At 53.1% G+C, this 19,923-nt stretch overlaps 1 protein-coding gene and 1 long non-coding RNA gene across 4 annotated transcripts in view; one reads left to right on the forward strand and one right to left on the reverse strand.

The window, feature by feature from the left end:
• LOC147359793 (uncharacterized) overlaps positions 1–13,861 on the reverse strand; it is a 53,382-nt gene extending 39,521 nt beyond the window's left edge. Inside the window, exon 1 of the long non-coding RNA XR_015141220.1 lies at positions 13,749–13,861. This is a non-coding gene — a long non-coding RNA (uncharacterized LOC147359793). The remainder of the gene's footprint in view (positions 1–13,748) is intronic.
• On the forward strand, positions 12,430–16,972 carry LY6E (lymphocyte antigen 6 family member E). Of its 3 annotated transcripts, XM_086337591.1 has the most exons (5): positions 13,098–13,189; positions 14,785–14,886; positions 15,489–15,657; positions 15,933–16,052; positions 16,137–16,972. In XM_086337591.1, the coding sequence occupies exons 3-5, from the start codon at positions 15,606–15,608 to the stop codon at positions 16,355–16,357; spliced, it is 393 nt and encodes a 130-aa protein (XP_086193717.1). In that variant the 5' UTR covers positions 13,098–13,189; positions 14,785–14,886; positions 15,489–15,605; the 3' UTR covers positions 16,358–16,972. The 3 variants fall into 3 exon arrangements, 2 of the variants coding, with proteins under 2 accessions (XP_086193717.1, XP_086193716.1); XR_015141219.1 differs by lacking the exon at positions 14,785–14,886 and having other exon boundaries at positions 12,430–13,189; XM_086337590.1 differs by lacking the exon at positions 14,785–14,886.
• The last annotated feature ends 2,951 nt before the right edge of the window (positions 16,973–19,923 follow it).

The following is a 19,923-nucleotide window of genomic DNA, read 5'->3' on the forward strand; positions in this document are numbered from 1 at the left end:
AGGCACACAGAGGACAGGCAGTGATGGGTGTCCCCCAGGACCACCCCCCCAGCATATCTACCTGTTGTTTTTCAGGGTGTGACAAGCTCAGGCACCGAATTTCACCTCCCTGCTCCTGGTGCACCCAGATCTGGTCCGAAGGGGTAGAATTGGGCATGATTGAGTAAATCATAAACAGAAGGAGGTCCTAAGACCCCTCCTCAGGAAGCCTCTGGGAGTCACCTCCTCTCTGGACACTGAATACTTTACAGGAGGGTGGGGGAGTCCAGGCACCAGCTGTTGGCCACCCAGGGAGGTAGAGGCACCTGTCACCTGAGGACCCAGGTCTCCAGTGCCAAGCTCTGCCCACCAGAGCAGGAGGGATTGAGCCTTCCTCTGAGCCCTGCCTTGGAAACGGGCTTTTAAGCACTTCTTCCCCTATACACACACACAGACACACACGCACACACCTGTAAGCAGCTTTTGACAGGAAGGTGTTCTCTGCAGGAAGTCCCTTTGGTCTTGTCATTAACCTTAAACCCCCTCTACTCATCTCTGGTATGAGACTATCTTTCAGATTTATTGATCACACAGCACCTTGTCTAACCTACTGATTCTTTCTGTAATCAAAAGTATTGTTGTAGCCACGCGTTCTGGGAAACAAACTCACTCAGAAGGACAATGCAGATAGTGGAGGGCAGTTTATTACACCAGCGGGCCCAAGGCAGAGTCTCCTCTTAGCCAAGGACCCTGACCAGTTTTTCTGAAAACCTTATATACCCTAAGTGTATGTGCCCAAACCCACCTCCCCGAATTTCCTGAAACTAGTCTGAACAAAGGAAAAGAGAGATACAATCAAAGTTAATCTGTGATTCATATGCCTTAAGCCTAGGTAGTTAACAGTGGACAATTATCAATATCCCTATAAGCATAATAGAATTTATGATTCTATTCAGTTACACAGATAATTAGAGTATTCTTTTAGGCAACAGAGAATCTAGGTACGCGCCCTGGGGCTCTTCCATCCAGGGGGCCTGGTTTTCCAGTTGGTATGTTGTTTCCGTAGAAACTGGGCATAGGGCTCAAAGTCCACAGTCCAGCTCACGATGGAGTCCTGCTTTCAAGATGGAGCCTGTTCTGTCTGTTTCCTCCTTCAGTATCAGTAAAATGAAGAAAGTAACTGATGACCAGATCTCTTCCCTGGCTTCCCATCAGTAATCTCTGGGACAAACTGAACAAGATGACATCTAAAGAGAGACGACAAGAAGTGGACAGGTCTACAGCAGCGGGGGATAGCCACAACCTGACCCCCAGCGCGAGGATTCACTGAGATTACCTCCCTTCTTTGCCGGGAGCCAGCATATTGCATATTGAGTGCATATTGCATATTGAGTGCAGCACTTTCCACAGCATCATCTTTCAGGATCTGGAATAGCTCAACTGGAATTCTATCACTGCCAGGAGCCAGCGTGAGGAACTCCGCCCATGACAAAGGTCACGAGGAAGGAGGCTTGGCATACGCAAAGGCGGGATCGAGCTTCAGGAGTCCCCCCTGGAAATTCTCGAGCATATACCCCCAAAACCAGAGTCTGCCTACTTTCTGCTTTGTGCTTTCACCTACACCTCTGACTTTACGGGGGGCTGTCCCCCACTACCTCTCTCTGAAAAAAGAGTTAGCTTACAGCTCCAGTTAATAATTCCTGGGTGTGACAGTGTTTAACCTACAAACTCCTTTGGAAATCCTCTAGCCTGCCTGAATAGGTTTTTCTGGCCACATGTGATTGTTCAGAGCCTCCCAACTGTGAGAGGCACGAGATGTTCTAAACTGTCTAAACACATATTCTTTTGAGTAGTTAAAAGATTGATTAGAAATTGTATTGGTGAAGGGATTTTCACTTGTTGGGCCAATGTTTGCTGCTAAGTTTCCATATCCCTTACCTGCTGTGTCCCTGGCAGTGTATTGATTGATATAATTGGTGTAAGTAGTAGCTTCAATGTTTGTAACCTGGGACCCTTGAGTTAATTCTTTTTCTTGTTATAGCCCACCACACCTTTGCTCTGTAGGAATGCAACTTTATCTAATGCTTTTGGAGGGTGGCTCCTGACCAATCACCTTTAGAGAAAAATAAGTTTTCTGAAGAAAGGGTCTTAAAATGTTAACAGGCCTCCGGGCCAGAAGATGATGCAAATCACCTAAGCTTTTGCAGGAAGAAAGCCTGGCTTGCTGCATGACTACCCCTTCCCCCATTATCCTCTATGCATAACTTAAGGTATAAAAACTACTTTGGAAAATAAAGTGCGGGCCTTGTTCACCGAAACTTGGTCTCACCATGTCGTTCTTTCTCTTACCTTCTGGCTGAATTATTCAGCCTCTTTTCTCCACTGAATTTCCTCACTGAGCTATCCTCATTCTATTACTCTTCATATCTTTGATAAATATTTAAATAAATAGGTCGCCTATGCCGTCTCTCCTTCGAATACCCTGGATCAGCCGGGGCTGGACCCCGGCACTTCTTCCCTTTAAAAACCTCGTGGTGGAGCAGTATCTTTGGAGGTGGTTTGTGGGGAATGTGGAGTCCACCATCATCCAACTTGCCAGCATTCTGAGCACGAGCAACTTTCCTTTCCATTAACAACTGCTTGTTGGGCATTGATTCTGGAGCAGCAAGCAGCCGGACCTGAGTTTGGTAACACACATGCGCACACACAGCACACACACATCTCTCCAGATGCCCATATACAAACACATGCACACATACACACACTCAGAGATTCACACATTTACCCACACACAGACACACCACACAAGGTGCACCTACGAGCAATCACTGACCCCTGCTGGCGTTGGTCTCCTGGGATGTTTATAAGCCTTGCTTTCTGAGTACAGGGCTACCCCTCCCTCCTAGCCACCTCCTGACAGCACACTGCCCGGACAGCAGATGGCAGCTGGGGCTGTTTCAGCTATGTAAAATGTTTTTAACTTTTCATCTTTAAATCAGTTCGTATTGACAACGACATTTCAAAAATAATAGTTTCTAGAATCATTTCCCTCATCTTCCACAAATGTTAACTTCTTCTGTTAACATAACCACAGCACCATGACCAAAACAGGAACTCCACACCGGTGCCAGACCCTCAGGCCCGGCTGGAATCCCCCGCTGTCCCTCAGTCCTTCCCTTGGGTCTTGCACGGCACCCCCATCCTGTCCCCTGGTCTTCTCACCTGAGACACCCTCCCCCCAGCCCACTGCCATCCCAGAGGTTCCCGCTACTCCCAGCCTCCCAATGCCCATAGCTTACACTCCAGAGCTGTCTCTCCACCTTGTGCTGAGACCCTCAGATAATCACAACCTTCCCTGTTTGCCCTCCAGGTACCACCCACACTGAGGTCCCAGGTCCCACCCCTTCACCCCCCACTGGACAGCACACCCTGGGAATGTCCGATTCTGCTGGGCCCTGGGACTCAGGCCTGCATGGTGGCCACCTTGGGGCAGCTGGCTGACTCGAGTCTGTCTATCCTGATGGACCCGCTGCCCAGACAGGAACAAGAGCCCACAGCCCTCTGCGCCCATTCTGTCTGGGGCTGACTTCATCACATCTCTCCATGGCCTGGATTCTGGTCACCCATGGAGAGAGCCTCCCAGCATACAGGGCACTACAGGGAGCTGCGTGCATGTGCTGTGTGTGCCTGTGTGTGCTGTGTGTGTCTCTGTGCCTGTGTGTGCTGTGTGCCTGTGCGTGCCTGTGTGTGCTGTGTGCCTGTGTGTGCTGTGTGTGTCTCTGTGCCTGTGTGTGCTGTGTGCCTGTGTGTGCTGTGTGTGTCTCTGTGCCTATGTGTGCTGTGTGCCTGTGTGTGCCTGTGTGTGCTGTGTGCCTGTGTGTGCTGTGTGTGTGCTGTATGTGCCTGTGTGTGCTGTGTGTGCTGTGTGCCTGTATGTGCCTGTGTGTGCTGTGTGCCTGTGTGTGCTGTGTGCCTGTGTGTGCCTGTGTGTGCTGTGTGCCTGTGTGTGCTGTGTGTGCCTGTGTGCCTGTGTGTGCTGTGTGCCTGTGTGTGCTGTGTGTGCTGTGTGCCTGTGTGTGCTGTGTGCCTGTGTGTGCTGTGTGTGCCTGTGTGCCTGTGTGTGCTGTGTGTGCTGTGTGCCTGTGTGTGCCTGTGTGTGCCTGTGTGTGCTGTGTGCCTGTGTGTGCCTGTGTGTGCCTGTGTGTGCTGTGTGTGCTGTGTGCCTGTGTGTGCCTGTGTGTGCCTGTGTGTGCTGTGTGCCTGTGTGTGCTGTGTGTGCCTGTGTGTGCTGTGTGTGCTGTGTGCCTGTGTGTGCCTGTGTGTGCTGTGTGCCTGTGTGTGCCTGTGTGTGCTGTGTGCCTGTGTGTGCCTGTGTGTGCTGTGTGTGCTGTGTGCTGTGTGCCTGTGTGTGCTGTGTGTGCCTGTGTCCTGTGTGTGCCTGTGTGCTGTGTGTGCTGTGTGTGCCTGTGTCCTGTGTGTGCCTGTGTGCTGTGTGTGCTGTGTGGACACGTGTACTCTGTGTGTGGTGTTGGTGTCCTGTGCACAGGGTTGCTGGCCTCATGTGTGCATGCTGTGTGCTCAGTGGAGCCATAGCACCGGCATGCATGAGGGCATGGCCAGAGCAGCCCTCCAGCTTCCTTTTCCCCCGTATGTTGCCCCACCCTGGGCCTGGCCCAGCCTGGGCAACAGTGGAGAGGGAGGGCCACCAAGACGTGTGGGCGGCTCCTTTGGCCCCAAGGAAGCGAGCTATGGGCTGGGGACCCCGTGGGGGAGGAGCCACCCCTGCCCACCCGAAACAGGAAGATCTGGGCAGATTCCCCACCCACCTTCCTAGCCCCTCCTTCAGGCGGGGGCGGGGGCGTCCTCCAAGGGAGGAGGAGGCAACACCGGTGCCGTGCAGGGAGAGCCAATTCCTAGGGCTGCCCTCAGGGTCCCAGGGCCTGGTCTCTGCTGGCCCCTCCACAGCCTGCCCTCCCTTGGAGGGTGGTGGCAGACATGAAAACCCACTGGGAGCCGGCAACACTCACCTAGGATCCCTCGATCTCTGGTGAAGGGAGGGGAACCAGGGACTCCGCTGTGACTGCAGTGAGGCTGAGCGGCCAGCCTCCCCCAGAAAGGGGCTGCCAAGCTCAGCCAGGACAGGGTTGTAGGGGAGGGAACTGGGCAGTGTAGAGGTGGGACACATTTGAAGGCCGGGACCCCCAGGAACTGAAGTTGGTGCCCTAACCACGCTGGTGATAACAGCTGAGTTGGGAAGTAGAATTAAAAGCACAGTCTCCTGCAAACTCAGAACACCTCCGTGTGTGGATCGTGTTGTTGAATCAGCATTCACCAGAGTGCAGTGTACACCACAGGCTGTCTGCTAAGCTGAGAGACAGCAAAACTAGACAGGTCCTCTGCTCACACGGCTTCTTCAGATCCACCGTACCTGGCCTCGCACTTGACCTGAAGCGCTGACACTAGGTGACCCCAAATTCACCTTGTAAAGGATTCAACGCCATCCCAAGTTAGCTCAGTTCTCAAGAGAGAATTCACCATGACCAGTTTTCTAAAGTGATTGTTTCAAGAAATGAGAGACAAGAAAGTTCTTTCCTTTCTTGCTCCAGGAAGAACAGGTTTTTGCCTTGTTTTAATGTGTGCCCCTTACGTGCAGGGAGCAAGGACTCTCTGCCTTCCTCTGTGCTTGCCCTACTGCTCAGGGCCGCTCAAAGAAGGCAGGGTCACTCTCCCAACTAATCAAATCAAGCACATTTCCACTTGACATGCTATTCCTTTTTGCAACTCAGTGCTTTCATTACCTAAATAACTCTCCTTCCTATAGAGAGTTCTATTAATAATAAACCATCTGAAAAATAAATGCCATGAACTGGGTGAGGCTTTGGCCCTAAAGCGGAAACGGATAGAATCAAAAATATCAAATACCTGCCACACAGCAAGAATTTATATGTGTTGGTCATAATGAAACCAACTGATGTCATTCTGCTGCTGCTGCTGCTGCTGCTAAGTCGCTTCAGTCGTGTCCGACTCTGTGCGACCCCAGAGACAGCAGCCCACGAGGCTCCCCCGTCCCTGGGATTCTCCAGGCAAGAACACAGGAGTGGGTTGCCATTTCCTTCTCCAATGCATGAAAGTGAAAAGTGAAGGTGAAGTCGCGCAGTCGTGTCCGACTCAGGGCTCCAAAGCACTCCAGCACCATAGTCCTTGATGTCTCAGCACAGAAAAGAACTCAGCAAGAGGCCAAGTAATAGATATAAAGTGATTTATTAGAACAGGACACTTGTGAGGTTTATAAGGGGGTGGATGAGAGAAGCAGCACCCTGAGAACTTACTGAGCTACAGTTCTATAATCAAAAGAAAAATATGGATGGGGTGGGGATGGCAGTGGGGGAGGGGAGATGGGAAGACCCCATTTCTCTTGAGCAGACATGCGTCCATCATCAGCTCCTCCTCCTGGTTAGGCAGGACAGTTTTCTTGTCCCTACATGGTCAAGCTAGGTCCACAAATTCGTTTTTTCTGTGTGCAGAGAGCATGGCCTAGAGGTCATTAATGTGCTGACGTCACAGGGCAGGACGTGAGACTCATGCCACCATTATTTCCTTGTTTGGGGGGCATGTCTTGTGCTTCTTTCTGTTGCATGGTTTTGTCGTTAAGCAAGCCTGCTTGGTTAAGCAAACCTGCTTTCTTGAGTAATCATTACTTACAGGGGCCTCCTATCGAGAAAATAATCCCCTAGTAGGATTAACTATGTAATCATCTACTTATGGCACCCCACTCTGGTACTCTTGCTTGGAAAATCCCATGGACGGAGGAGCCTGTTAGGCTGCAATCCATGGGGTTGCTAAGAGTCGGACACGACTGAGCGACTTCACTTTCACTTTTCACTTTCATGCATTGGAGAAGGAAATGGAAACCCACTCCACTGTTCTTGCCTGGAGAATCCCAGGGACGGGGGAGCCTGGTGGGCTGCCGTCTATGGGGTCGCACAGAGTCGGACACGACTAAAGTGACTTAGCATAGCATAGCATAGCATCTACTTATCCCTTTACTGTAGCCCTAAGAAACTGCCCCCTGGACTTGAAGTCCTAACATTCCCACCAAATAAAATAACTCTCTACTTTCATGTTGTGACTATTTTTTAGTCAACAGTTTTGGTGACAACAAAGGGACCCAGAGCAGACTCCTCTCCTCCGCCTGAACTCCAAGAGGAGCTGGAGCCTTGGGGGCAGCAGAGGCCCCCTGTGCCCATCGGCCTCCTCAAGGTCCAGACAGATGGACAGAGTCTCTCCTGGTTCTCAGACCTCCCGTACTGATTGATGATCCTGAGTTTTGTTTGGTGGGCTACAGCAATTACCTGCCCTGCTCTGTTGAGTTTACCGAGGAATATAAAGGGCTCTGTTGAAAGAAACCGAGTTTGCTCCATTGTAGGAGGCTGAACAGTCTATGCTGAGTAGTTGGGCCTGATCTGATGCTTTTCCTCAATTCATCTGCCTTAACAGAATTTGTTGGGATAAAAGTAAAGATATTCCATGACAGCTTTGCTCTGAAGAAAAGGGACAACACTCTTCCCCTGCCGGTTGAGGTTTTCCCAGGTGACTGAGAAATTTATGGGGGTGAAGACTGAGCCCTCAAAACATGCAGTGGTCACACAGGCAAAGCCACTCATTAATTCGCCCTGGGGCTGCAAATAAGAACTGTCCATTCATTCAGCAATTTGAGCAACCATGGCAGTCTTAGACTGCCAGAGATAGACTCTGAGACACGTAAGATGAGCTACAAGGCCTCTGGGGTGACTCCTGGAAGAATCAAGCTCACAAGCAGCACACAGGCCCATAATCTCACAAGTAATTTTATCCCTGACAAATTCAACATGAAATGTGAAACAGAGTCTCTCAAAAACAAAACAAGAGGCAGCAGAAAATCAACCTCTGACTAATCAACATCTCAGCCAGAGTAATGTACAATATATATGGAGCTCATACTTGCAAGTACCTAGTTGGTGGTGGTGGTGGTGTTCAGTCGCTAAGTCACATCTGACTCTTTGCAACCCCATGAACTACAGCACGTCAAGCTTCCCTGTCCTTCACTAACTCCCAGACTTTTAAACTCATGTCTATTGAGTCAGTGATACCACCCAACCATCTCATCCTCTGTTGTTCCCTTCTCCTGCCCTCAATCTTTCCCAGCACCAGGGTCTTTTCCAATGAGTCGGCTCTTGGCATAGGTGGCCAAAGTATTGGAGCTTCAGCTTCAGCATCAGACCTTCCAGTGAAATTTCAGGGTTGATTTCCTTTAGGATTGACTGGTTTGATCTCCTTGCAGTCCAAGGGACTCTCAAGAGTCTTCTCCAGTATCAAAGTTCAAAAGCATCAATTCTTCAGCTAAGCCTTCTTTATGGTCCAACTCTCACATCCATAGATGACTACTGGAAAAACTAGCTTGACCGTATGGCCCTTTGTTGGCAAAGTGATGTCTCTGCTTTTTAATACGCTGTCTAGGTATTTAATATGCTGTGCTGTCAAAGCTTTCCTTCCAAGGAGCAAGCATTTTTAAATGTCATGGCGTCACCATCTGCAGTGATTTTGGAGCCCAAGAAAATAAAGTCTGTCATTACTTCTACTTTTTCCATGAAGTGATGGAACTAGATACCAAGATTTTAGTTTTTTAATTTTGAGTTTTAAGCCAGCTTTCTCACTCTCCTCTTTCCCCTTCATCAACAGGCTCTTTAGTTCTTCTTACTTTCTGCCATTAGGTTGATATCATCTGCATATCTGGCTCAGTCTCTTGTGGGGGTCAGTGCTTCATTTCCTGGGTCCTGGTGCACACAAGGTTTTGTTTGTGCCCTCCAAGAGTTTCTGGTGGGCAAAAAAGGTCTTAATGACCCAGATAACCATGATGATGTGGTCACTCGTTAGAGCCAGACATACTGGAGTGGGAAGTCAAGTGGGCCTTAGGAACCATTACTACAAACAAAGCTAGTGGAAGTAATGGAATTCCAACTGAGCTATTTAAAATCCTAAAAGATGATGCTGTGGAAGTGCTGCACTTAATATGCCAGCGAATTTAGAAAACTCAACAGAGGCCACAGGACTGGAAAAGGTCAGTTTTCATTCCAATCCCAAAGAAGGGTAATGCCAAAGAATGTTCAAACTACGAAACAATTGCACTCATTTCACACGCCAGCAAGATAATGCTCAAAATCCTTCAAACTAGGCTTCAGCAGTACCTGAACTGAGAAATTCCAGATATACAAGCTGGATTTAGAAAAGGCAGAAGAACCAGATATCAAATTGCCAACATCCACTGGATCATAGAGAAAGCAAGAAAATTACAGAAAAATATTTACTTCTGCTTCACTGACTGTGCTAAAGCCTGTGATTGTGTGGATGACAACAAACTGTGGGAAATTCTTCAAGAGATGGGAATACCAGACCACCTTACCTACCTCCTGAGAAACGTGTATGCAGGTCAAGAAGCAACAATCAGAACCAAATATGGAACAATGGACTGGTTCAAAATTGGGAAGAGTACATCATGGCACATAAGCAGGGTACATATTGTCACCCTGCTTATTTAATTCCTATGCAGATTATATCATGCAAAATGCTGGGCTGGATGAATCACAAGCTGGAATCAAAACTTCCAGGAGAAATATCAACAACCTTAGATATGCAGATAACACCACCCAAAGGGTAGAAAGTGAAGAAGAACTAAAGAACCTCTTGAGGAGGGTGAAAAAGGAGAATGAAAAAGCTGGCTTAAAACTGAACATTAGAAAACTAGGATCATGGCATCCAGTCCCATCATTTCATGGTAAATTTTGTTGCTCAGTCACTCAGTCGTGTTTGACTCTTTGCAACCCCATGGACTGCAGCATGTCAGGCTTCATTCACCTTCACCATCTCACAGAACCTGCTCAAACTCATGTCCACTGAGTCTGTGATGCCATCCAACCATCTCATCCTCTGTCATCCGTTTCTCCTCCTGCCTTCAATCTTTCCCAGGATTAGGGTCTTTTCTAATGAGTCGGCTCTTCGAACCAGGTGGCCCAAGTACTGGAGCTTCAGCTTCAGCATCAGTCCTTCCAATGAAAATTCAGGACTGATTTCTTTTAGAATTGACTAGTTTGATCTCTTTGCAGTCCAAAGGACTCTCAAGAGTCTTCTCCAACACCACAGTTCAAAAGCATCAATTCTTCAGTGCTCAGACTTCTTTATGGTCCAATTCTCACATCCATACATGACTACTAGAAAAACCAGAGCTTTGACTAGACGTACCTTTGTCAGCAAACAATGTCTCTGCTTATTAATACGCTGTCTAGGTTTGTCATAGCTTTTTTTCTAAGGAGCAAGTTCTTTTAATTTCATGGCTGCAGTCACCATCTGGCAAATAGAAGGGGGGAAAATGGAAAACACTGGCTGATTTTATTTTCTTGGACTCCAAAATCACTGTGGACAGTGACTGCAGCCATGAAATTAAAAGACGCTTGCTCCTTGCAGGGAAAACTATGACAAACAGACACCATATTAAAAAGCAGAGACATCCACTTTGCCGACAAAGGTCTGTATAGTCAAAGCTATGGTTTTCCCAGTAGTCATGCACAGATGTGAGAGCTGGACCATAAAGAAGGCTGAGCACCTAGAACTGATGGTTTCAAGCTGCGACGCTGAAGAAGACTCTTGAGAGTCCCTTGGACTGAAAGGAGATCAAACCAGTCAATTCTACAGGAAATCAACCCTGAATATTCATTGGAAGGACTGATACTGAAGCTGAAGCTCTAGTACTTTGGCCACCTGATGCGAAGAGCCAACTCATTGGAAAAGACCCTGATGCTGGGAAAGATTGAAGGCAGGAGGAGAAGGGGATGACAAAGGATGAGATGGTTGGATGGCATCACCGACTCAATGGACGTGAGTCTGAGCAAACTCCGGGAGACAGTGAAGGACAGGAAAGTCTGGCATACTGCAGTCCATGGGGTCACAGAGTCAGACACACCTAGCAACTGAACAATAACAACTACATACATAGAAAAGAGCTAAATTCCTTAACTTGGAATATCTGCTTTTCTTTAATTAAAAATAATCTTTTGAAGTTCAGACTACCTGCCCTTTGTTGCAAATTTCTATATAACATGGCACACACCCCTCGCCACCTTGGTGGAGTTCTCTCAGGGTTACTTGAGATGCAGACACCCAGGCTTCCTGCCAAATAAAACAGAATTCTCAACTTTCAGGTTGTGAATATCCTTTAAGTCCACAGGAGGGAGGGGAGAGGGGAAGCAGAGAGAAAGGAGGATGTATCCTCAGAATGTCTAGAAGCAGAAGCGGGAAACACACACCCGGCCACTCCAGCAGGTGTCAGGTGGGCAAGCAGCAAGTCCCCAGAGCAAGAGGTTGAAAGAGGGAGCCTGAGTCACCCCCACCCACCCTCCCAGGGGTGGGTGAGCCTTTAGGAAAGCCCCCTGGCATAAGTTTGGTTGATGAGCCTGGCTATACCAAGCCTATGGATACCGGGCCTGGATATAGACCCAGAACTGCCATGGGTTCAAGGGCATGGCCTTCTGAGTGCAGCAGGCTAATTAGGCCACCCCACCCCCACCCTATCAGACAAGTCCGACTGGAGTGTAGGCTGAAACCAAGCGTCAAGCTCAAGGGAACCAGCTGGCCTCTTGGCCTCAGTTTTCAGGTTATGTTGAGTGTGGCCAGAGCTGGTGCAGTCCCTGCTCCCCAGACCTGAGGCCCAGAAGGAAACTAACCAAGAGCCACGGCCTACAGCATGTCCCTGGGCCCCAGCACTGTGTAGTTCCCAAGGATGGCATCACACCTGAACTGTGACATCTCAGGACACACAGCGCCTCACCTTCAGCGTCTAAGGAAAAAGCCCCAGAAGCCTCTCCAAGTTGATCCGTCCCACTCTCCTGTCACCTGGACATCACAGAAGACCACAGAAGAAGCGGATCCCCGGCAGAACTCTGCACACAGAGCCCACTCACCAGACAATCACATACACTCACATCCACGCATAATCACATGGTGCCCAGGGTACCCCGGCCCTGCCCAGAGGACTGGGCTGCTCTTACAGGGTCCCTCTTCCCACCCTGCCCCATCCTGACCACCCTGCCATCCTGCCTCAGCCCCTCCCTCTTGCCATCTCTCTCCGCGGGTGTATGGTTAAGAAGACACTTCTCCTGTGCCCTACCCCCACCCCCCAACCCCGTCACCACAAACGTCACCCAGAAAGGGTGCAAGGAAAAAAAAAAAAAACAGCTCCAACAGGAAATGTGCTGCGAAAGTAAGAAGTATGACTCCTGGGGGGGCTCCACCTGGCAGCCCCAGTGCAGGCAGGCAGGCGGTTCGGGTCTCCATCCCCACCAGGGACAAGCAGGAGCAGGGCGGGGGCAACGGCAGAAGCTGGCCTGGCTCACAGGCCCGGGAGGCGTCAGGCCAGGCCAGAGCCGCACACCGGGGATGCTCCATGAACGGTTGTTGAAGGAAAGGCAGTTAATGGCACCGGAGACCGAACACCAGAAAGGCAGTGACGCCAAACCCAGGAGAGCCCGCTTCACTAAGGATGGCCGGGGGCCTCTGGGCTCCGCTGGGAGGGTCAGGTTTGGCTGGCTTTGGGACCCAACCCACCCCAGCCGGCTGCAGCGGAGCACCCAGGAGGCTCATGAGTCCTCCTGGGCGGAGGGTTTAGACGCCGGTGCGGCCGGGATCTCCAGCCGGTCCGCACTGTGGTGCACAACCACCGCCCCGAAACCCCCTCCTCCACCCCTGGATCCTCATCCTGTCACCTCCCCCCACCATGGGACGGCTGACGGCCGGCGCGGGGAAGGCCTCCTATCAGCCTCCTGGCCGCCCGCACCCGACTCTGAAAAAGGGGTTCTGGGCACCGCCGCCGCGGCCTCCTTGGCCGCCTCCCCTCCCCCGTGTTCCACCGGAAAAGTGTCGGGCCACCTGTGGGCCTCCCCCACCCCTGCCCGGGCTGCCGGGAGTGCGCGCAACGCCCCCGCCCCCTCCCCGGGGGACCAGACTGAACCGCGGCGGCTGGCGCTGCGCTGGGGAGCGGGGCCGGCGGGCGGGGCCTGGGCCGCAAGCCGCGCCTCTCGCGCTCGAGCGCCGCCTCTCCGGCCGGGACTGAGGGCTGCTGCGGGCTCCCGCTCCGGGGCAGTTTGGGCTGCGCCGCCAGGCCGGGGACCTGCGTCCGCTGGCGGTAAGTCAGGGCCCGGCCGACCCCGGCGGGCGTGGGCGCGGGTATGGGGCCCTCCCCGGCGCGGAGGGGGAGCGGGCGAGTGGGGCGCTGGGCAGGCGGGAGGAACCTGCGGGAGGGAGGCTGGGGGTCGGGGTTGCGAGCAGCCCGGCCCCAGGGCTCGCCTGCCCGCCTGGCCTCCCCGCTCCCCGGCCCTCCCCAATATTTCCGACGGACGAAGGCGGGAGAGCACGGAGACTGCAGCGGGCGCCCTCCGGGGCTGGGTAGTCCAGGGTTGCGCAGGCGCCGGGGGCCCATCGCCCAACTCTAGGTTCCCCCACGACCCCTCACGTGGAAACTGGGGAGAGTCAGCCTTCCAGACTTGAGAGAGCTGGGATCTTGGCGGCTGGCAGAAAGGAGAGAGTTAATAGCCCCGGAGGGTGACCACGGGACGGGAGCCTGCCACTGGAAGAGGTGAAAGCACCTTGCTTGGCATAAATTATGCAAGCACTGGAGATGCCTAGGAGCCCACTCCCTGCGCTGGGCCGCCCTTCCTTCCCTGGGGCCCAGGACCAGCTCCTACCTCTCTTGCCGGCTCAGAGTGCCAGGCTTCGCCAGAGGTCAGCCCGGTCCGTGCGCCTGGCAGAGAAGTGCACAGTCCGCGATTGGCCGAACCCCACCCCCCCCAAACCCACTGGCTCCTCTCAGGGCTCCCTTCCGCTTGACCCCACTAGTGTGGATGCGTTAGTGTCCAATGCCTGGACTCAGCCTGCTTGCGGGGAGGAGGAACCTGGCAGCAGTCAGTGATGATGCTGGCCGTGCCAGCCGGGGCCGGCGGCTGTGGGCACCAGAACTTCCTTCAGGACCGCTCGGAGCTCCTCCGGCGGGATTCTCACTTTATGGAGGAGGAGACCGAGACTCCTTCCTCCCTGAACTGCCTGCATCCGGGCACAGGCCCCAGGGGGGCTTGGCGCTGTTCTTGGACATCTGCGGCTCTTTCTCTGTGCCCCAGGACGTCAGGCCTTGCCCAGAGCTGGGCATGAGAGACCTGAAGCCCATTCTCCGGGTGTTCGCCAGCCCCTCCCAAAATCTGTCTTCTCCTTGGCATTCTCCTTCCTCCCAGTGCCTAGGAACTAGTGCCCTCCCCCACCCACAGCTCTCCCCTGCAGAAAGCACCAGACTGCTCCTCCCACACCATGCCTGAAACAGAAGTCCAGAACCCCAGCTGGTCGCATTCTGAGAGCTTTCTCCACCCCCTGCTAAGGATCTTTGCCCAAAGGAGTGTTCTGGCCAGCCCCCAGGGGCTCACCCCCGTCCGCCTGAGCCTGGGCCTATTCCCACTGGGGTGACTGGTGGCACACTGCTGGGTCCCCCTGAGCCCCCCTCCAGCCACCAAGAGCAGCAGATGCTTCTGGGGTCCTTGTCTTCAGTGCTGCCCCTGGACAAATGGGAGAGCCCTGAACAGGCTCCCCCAGCACAGAAGCTGCCTGGGCGGATGCTCAGCTAGATAAGCCCTGTGCTCCCAGCTCAGCTCTGGGACTCCATGGCAGGCATGGCGCTGGTCCCATGGAAAGTTCTGGATGCAGGTCAACTAATATTACCACCCACCGTCCCTCCAGGGCCCTTGAACTCGAGAAATTGATAAGAGACCAGACGAAAATTCCAAACAAGCCTTTATAGGTGCTGAAACTGCAGCACAAGGAAGCAAAAGCAAGAAGCAGGTACCCTCACCCACTCCCGGAGAGGAGCTGCTTCCATCCTGAAATGGAGAGACAACAGGGGCGGGTCTTTGGAGGGAAGCTGGAGGCGTAGTTTAGGTGGTCGGTCCCACTGCTCGGTGGTGCTGTGGGGGGGTCCTGAGCACCGCCCTGCTTGTTCTCCCAGCACCTCAAAAATGTAGTTTGTTTGTGACTTCTTGTATCCTTTTGCCCAAGGTGTGCATAGGCATTGTTATTTTTAGTCACTTACAGTTTCTTTGTATTGTGTTGCTCACTGGGACGTTTGTCCAGGTGCAAGCATTCTGGTAGAGGATCCCAGGTCCTAGCCTGTCTCACCCACGCTGCCAGGACCACAGGCAGGGCCCACTCCCTTGGCCTGCCTTTCTGGGAGATTCTGAAAACCCTAATGAGTTCCCTTATCTGACCTCTAGCCCTCCTCCCCCAGCAACAAGTGCCACAGACTTGGGGAAGGGTCTCAGCCAGGAGTCTGCGCTGAGTGAGGGGTGGGTTCAGAATGGAGCAGAAAGACCATCTGCACTCTGGCCTTGTTTCTGGCACCTCCCACCCCCCCATCTACAAAGTGGGGTCGCCACCTGTTCCCCCAGGGCCAACAGCTCGGACCCCATTGGGAGAAGCAAGGCCCGCCCCCCAGCACGCCATCTCATTGGAACAAGGCTGACTGCAGCTTCCTGAGAGCCCAGCCAGACGCCTGTCCCTCCAGAATGAAGGTCTTTCTGCCGTTGCTGCTGGCTGCCCTCCTGGGCGTGGAGCGAGGTGAGGTGCCCCGGGCCCCGGGCCTCCAAGCTGGCCATGGCCGTGTCACTGGTGCCACTCACTGCCTCCCCTGCCCCGACACTTGGACATTGCTGGAACCCCTCCAGGGCCAGGGTCTGGTGTCCTTGTCCTTCCAGGTCTCCAGCCTGGGCCCCACGTACCATAGGGGCCCCATCAGTGCCTGCGCAAGAGGGGGTGTCCTCAAGCCTCTGGGTCGGGGCTGGGAGGGGGCACCGGAGGACTCCCCGGCATGAGACTGCATCCCTCCCCTGCAGCCCACTCCCTGGTGTGCTTCACCTGCCAGAATGTGCAAAGCAACTGGTATTGCCTGAAGCCGACCATCTGCTCCAACACTGACAGTTACTGTGTGACGGTCTCTGCATCCGCTGGCCTCAGTGAGTGCGGGTGCTGGGTGGCCAGGCTCACCCCCAAGCCCCCCGACCCCTCCTCCACTCACAGTCTCGTTTCTGGTGGCACAGAGAACGTGGTGGACTTGGGCTACTCCCTGTACAAGTTCTGCTCCCCGATCTGCGGCTCCACAAGCCTCAACTTCGGCGTGGCGTCCATGGATACGTCCTGCTGCCAGAGCTTCCTGTGCAACATCAGCGCGGCGGGCCGCGGGCCGCGGGCCAGCACCCTGGTGCTGGGCCTGGGGCTCCTGCTCAGCCTGCTGGTGGCTCTGCTGCGGTTTGGACCCTGACTGCCCAGCCCCGGCTCCCAAAACTCAGGAAGGAAGGAAAGCCCAGACCCAAGAGGATCTCAAAGCCGCCGCCTCTGACTCCTCACCCTGCTAGTCCCACCTTCTCAGCCCTGGGTCCCCACAGGCAGGCCTGGCCCCCTGTACCCACACCTGTCAGCTCCCCCTACCTCCAGGTCAACCTTGCCACGGGGACCTGGGAACGGAGCCTGAGGATTCGGGAGTCAGAACTGAGTCCCAGGGACATGCTGAGAGGGGGCTCCTAATCCCAGGCCCTCCCTGCCCCCAAGTGCAGAAGATGTGCCGTGTAGACAGGTGTGTGGTCCATGTGCCCAGCTGGGCGTGTGTGAGTGTGTTTGGGGGAGGGGTGGGGGTCAGAAGCGTGTCTGGAGCCCCAAGCACCAGCACAGAGCCCCAGTCCCTGGTATCTCTGCACATGTCCTTGTATTTCACTCACTTAGAGGGTGGCCTTTGGGGAGACAGGGCTTCCCCTGTTCCCAGGTCTAGGCTACTGACCCAGGAATCTGTTCCTGCCCCAGATCCCACAGCTGCCCACCCCCTCCCTCTACCCCACACTCCTGCTGCTTCGCTGCCTCAAATAAACATGTTTCCACCTTTTCTGGCTCTGCTGTGGCCCTCAGCCTGAGACCACCCCTCCCGTCGGGGTCCTAGTGAGGGGGGCAGCAGAGCTCCAGAGCCTCAGGTGTAGAGGGGTCTGACGGTTCCCTGTGATGGGGCCCCACCCTGAAGCCCACTTGGAGGCCCTGGGGGAGCCGGGTCACCCAAGTTCACAGCTAGCTGCCCTCAGCTGGGTGGGATCATTTGATCCTCAGGACAGGACTGGAGTGGACAGGGAGACTGGGGCAAGGCAAGGGAGGTGGTAGCCCAGTTCTAGGTAGGAGGCAGGACCCTGCAAAGGGAGGGATGGGATTAGAAGGGAGGAGACAGCCCCGCACTTTCTGGGACTTGGGCAGGGCTATCTGGGCCAGTCGGGCTGCAAAGGACACACAGCATGGACGGGTGGGGGGAGGCACACAGGAGCTGAGTAAGGGGGAGCAAGGCCCCTGTCCCAAGGGCGTGTGGGAGGGACTCCCCTGCAGAAGGGTTGAGGTGCTGCTCCCTGGGCGGCAGCCCTCCCTGCTCATGCCTACTCCCCGGCAAGCCCCACTGTGGTCTTTGGCCAGCCTTGGACCTCCAGGGTCTGCAGTGGGGCCTGAGTTCTAAGCCAAGGGGATTCTTTGATTAGGCTGGTGGCCCAGGAGCAGTGGATCCAGGACTGCAGGGTGGCGGGAGTGAGCGCAGCAGAGCTTGGCCTGGGCCGGCCAGAAGCTCCTATGTGCTTGGGTCCAAAGTCCAAGGACCACTGTGCAGCAGGGCAGGGCAGTGGTCACTGCAGGGCTCGGATTCTGGCCCATGTCCTGGGCCCTGGTCACAGGGGCAGGTGAGCAGCTCAGCACAGACGGGCCCTATGACACCCACGAGGGCAGTGTCCTCGTTGCCACCAAGGAAGACTCCAGCCAACACTTGAGGTTGAGCACCAAGGCGATGATAGAGCTCCAGGGAAGGGCAGGAGGAGTCTGCCCTGAGAAATCGGGGTGGTCCAGCAGGATGGGGAGGGGAAGGAGATCCAGGCCCAGCCTATGTATTGTGGAAGGATCTAGAAGCACGTTACAGCAGTCTGGTCGAGACTGGGGGATAAAAATATTGAGATTCATTTAGGGGTCAGACCAGCATTAAAAACCAAAACAAGAAACAAAGGAGAAAAAATCAGAGCGTCCTCCAGGAATGCTGGTTACCCCTGGAGTCCTGAGCCCTAAAAGCAGAAGCTCAAGGACTTCCCTGGTGGTTCAGTGGTGGAGACTGCACATGACTGCAAGGGGCATGGGTTTGATCCTTGGTTGGGGAACCAAGATTCCACATGCTACGCGGTGCGGCAAAAAAAAAAGCAAAACCAGAATACTGCTCCCCACGAGTCCAGTTCCACAAGGATTAAATTGCAGCCCATTGCAGCCATCCAATGGGGAGAACAGGAAGAAGCCTTCTGTGTTTTGGACGTGCGCCCCTAGATAGCTGAGATGTGGGTCTAAAGAAAAATTTCAATGACCCCCAATTCTTGCATCTTCCCATACATCAGTTCAGTTCAGTCGCTCAGTAGTGTCCGAGTCTTTGCGACCCCATGAATCACAGCACACCAGGCCTGCCTGTCCATCACCAACTCCTGGAGTTCACCCAGACTCAAGTCCATCAAGTCAGTGATGCCATCCAGCCATCTTATCCTCTGTCGTCCCCTTCTCCTCCTGCCCCCAATCCCTCCCAGCATCAGAGTCTTCCAATGAGTCAACTCTTCACATGAGGTGGCCAAAGTACTGGAGTTTCAGCTTTAGCATCATTCCTTCCAAAGAAATCCCAGGGCTGATCTCCTTCAGAATGGACTGGTTGGATCTCCTTGCAGTCCAAGGGACTCTCAAGAGTCTTCTCCAACACCACAGTTCAAAAGCATCAATTCTTCGGGCTCAGCCTTCTTCACAGTCCAACTCTCACATCCATACATGACCACTGGAAAAACCATAGCCTTGACTAGACGGACCTTTGTTGGCAAAGTAATGTCTCTGCTTTTGAATACGCTATCTAGGTTGGTCATAACTTTCCTTCCAAGGAGTAAGCGTCTTTTAATTTCATGGCTGCAGTCACCATCTGCAGTGATTTTGGAGCCCAAAAAAATAAAGTCTGACACTGTTTCCACTGTTTCCCCATCTATTTCCCATGAAGTGATGGGACCGGATGCCATGATCTTCGTTTTCTGAATGTTGAGTTTTAAGCCAACTTTTTCACTCTCCACTTTCACTTTCATCAAGAGGCTTTTTAGTTCCTCTTTACTTTCTGCCATAAGGGTAGTGTCATCTGCATACCTGAGGTTATTGATATTTCTCCCGGCAATCTTGATTCCAGCTTGTGCTACTTCCCATACATAGAAAGCACTAAAATCATTAACATGAGATGTCTGTCTTTTGTGGTTAGCTGTAAGCTACCTGGTGCGAAGAGCCGACTCGTTGGGGAGGCCCCTAATGCTGGGAAAGATTGAGGGCAGGAAAAGGGGATGACAGAGGACGAGATGGTTGGATGGCATCACCGACTCATTGGATGAGCTCCAGGAGATAGTGAAGGACGGGTGTGAGTGTCACAGGCAGGAAGTCCGGGGGCCTGGAGGAAATAGGCCCCAAGTGTCAGACATTTTCATCTCTCTCTTAAGCAGCAGGAGGAAACAAACCACAAGTGTCAATTTTTCCCTTCTCTGTACAAAATTAAAAGGGGGTTTATTTTTAAATTCTGTGTTGCCATGATGATACCTGGTTCCAACTGAACTGAACTTTTCTCAAACCTTGAGCTAACCAATGCTTTTTCTTATGGAAATGTTTTCCTTAAGCTATGTTAAGCTATGTTAATAAACTATGTATTTACCCTAGACTCTCTTCGAGTCAGTTCCACCTAAGACTCAGAACCAATAATGACTCAACAAACCAGTATGTTTTACTCATACAAATGTTCTCCTAATCTATGTTAATGAAACC

The sequence above is a fragment of the Bos grunniens genome, chromosome 14, assembly GCF_055505025.1.
Source record: "Bos grunniens cultivar Pamir isolate PY7600 chromosome 14, Bosgru_T2T1.0, whole genome shotgun sequence".
In the NCBI taxonomy this organism is placed as follows: Eukaryota; Metazoa; Chordata; class Mammalia; order Artiodactyla; family Bovidae; genus Bos; species Bos grunniens.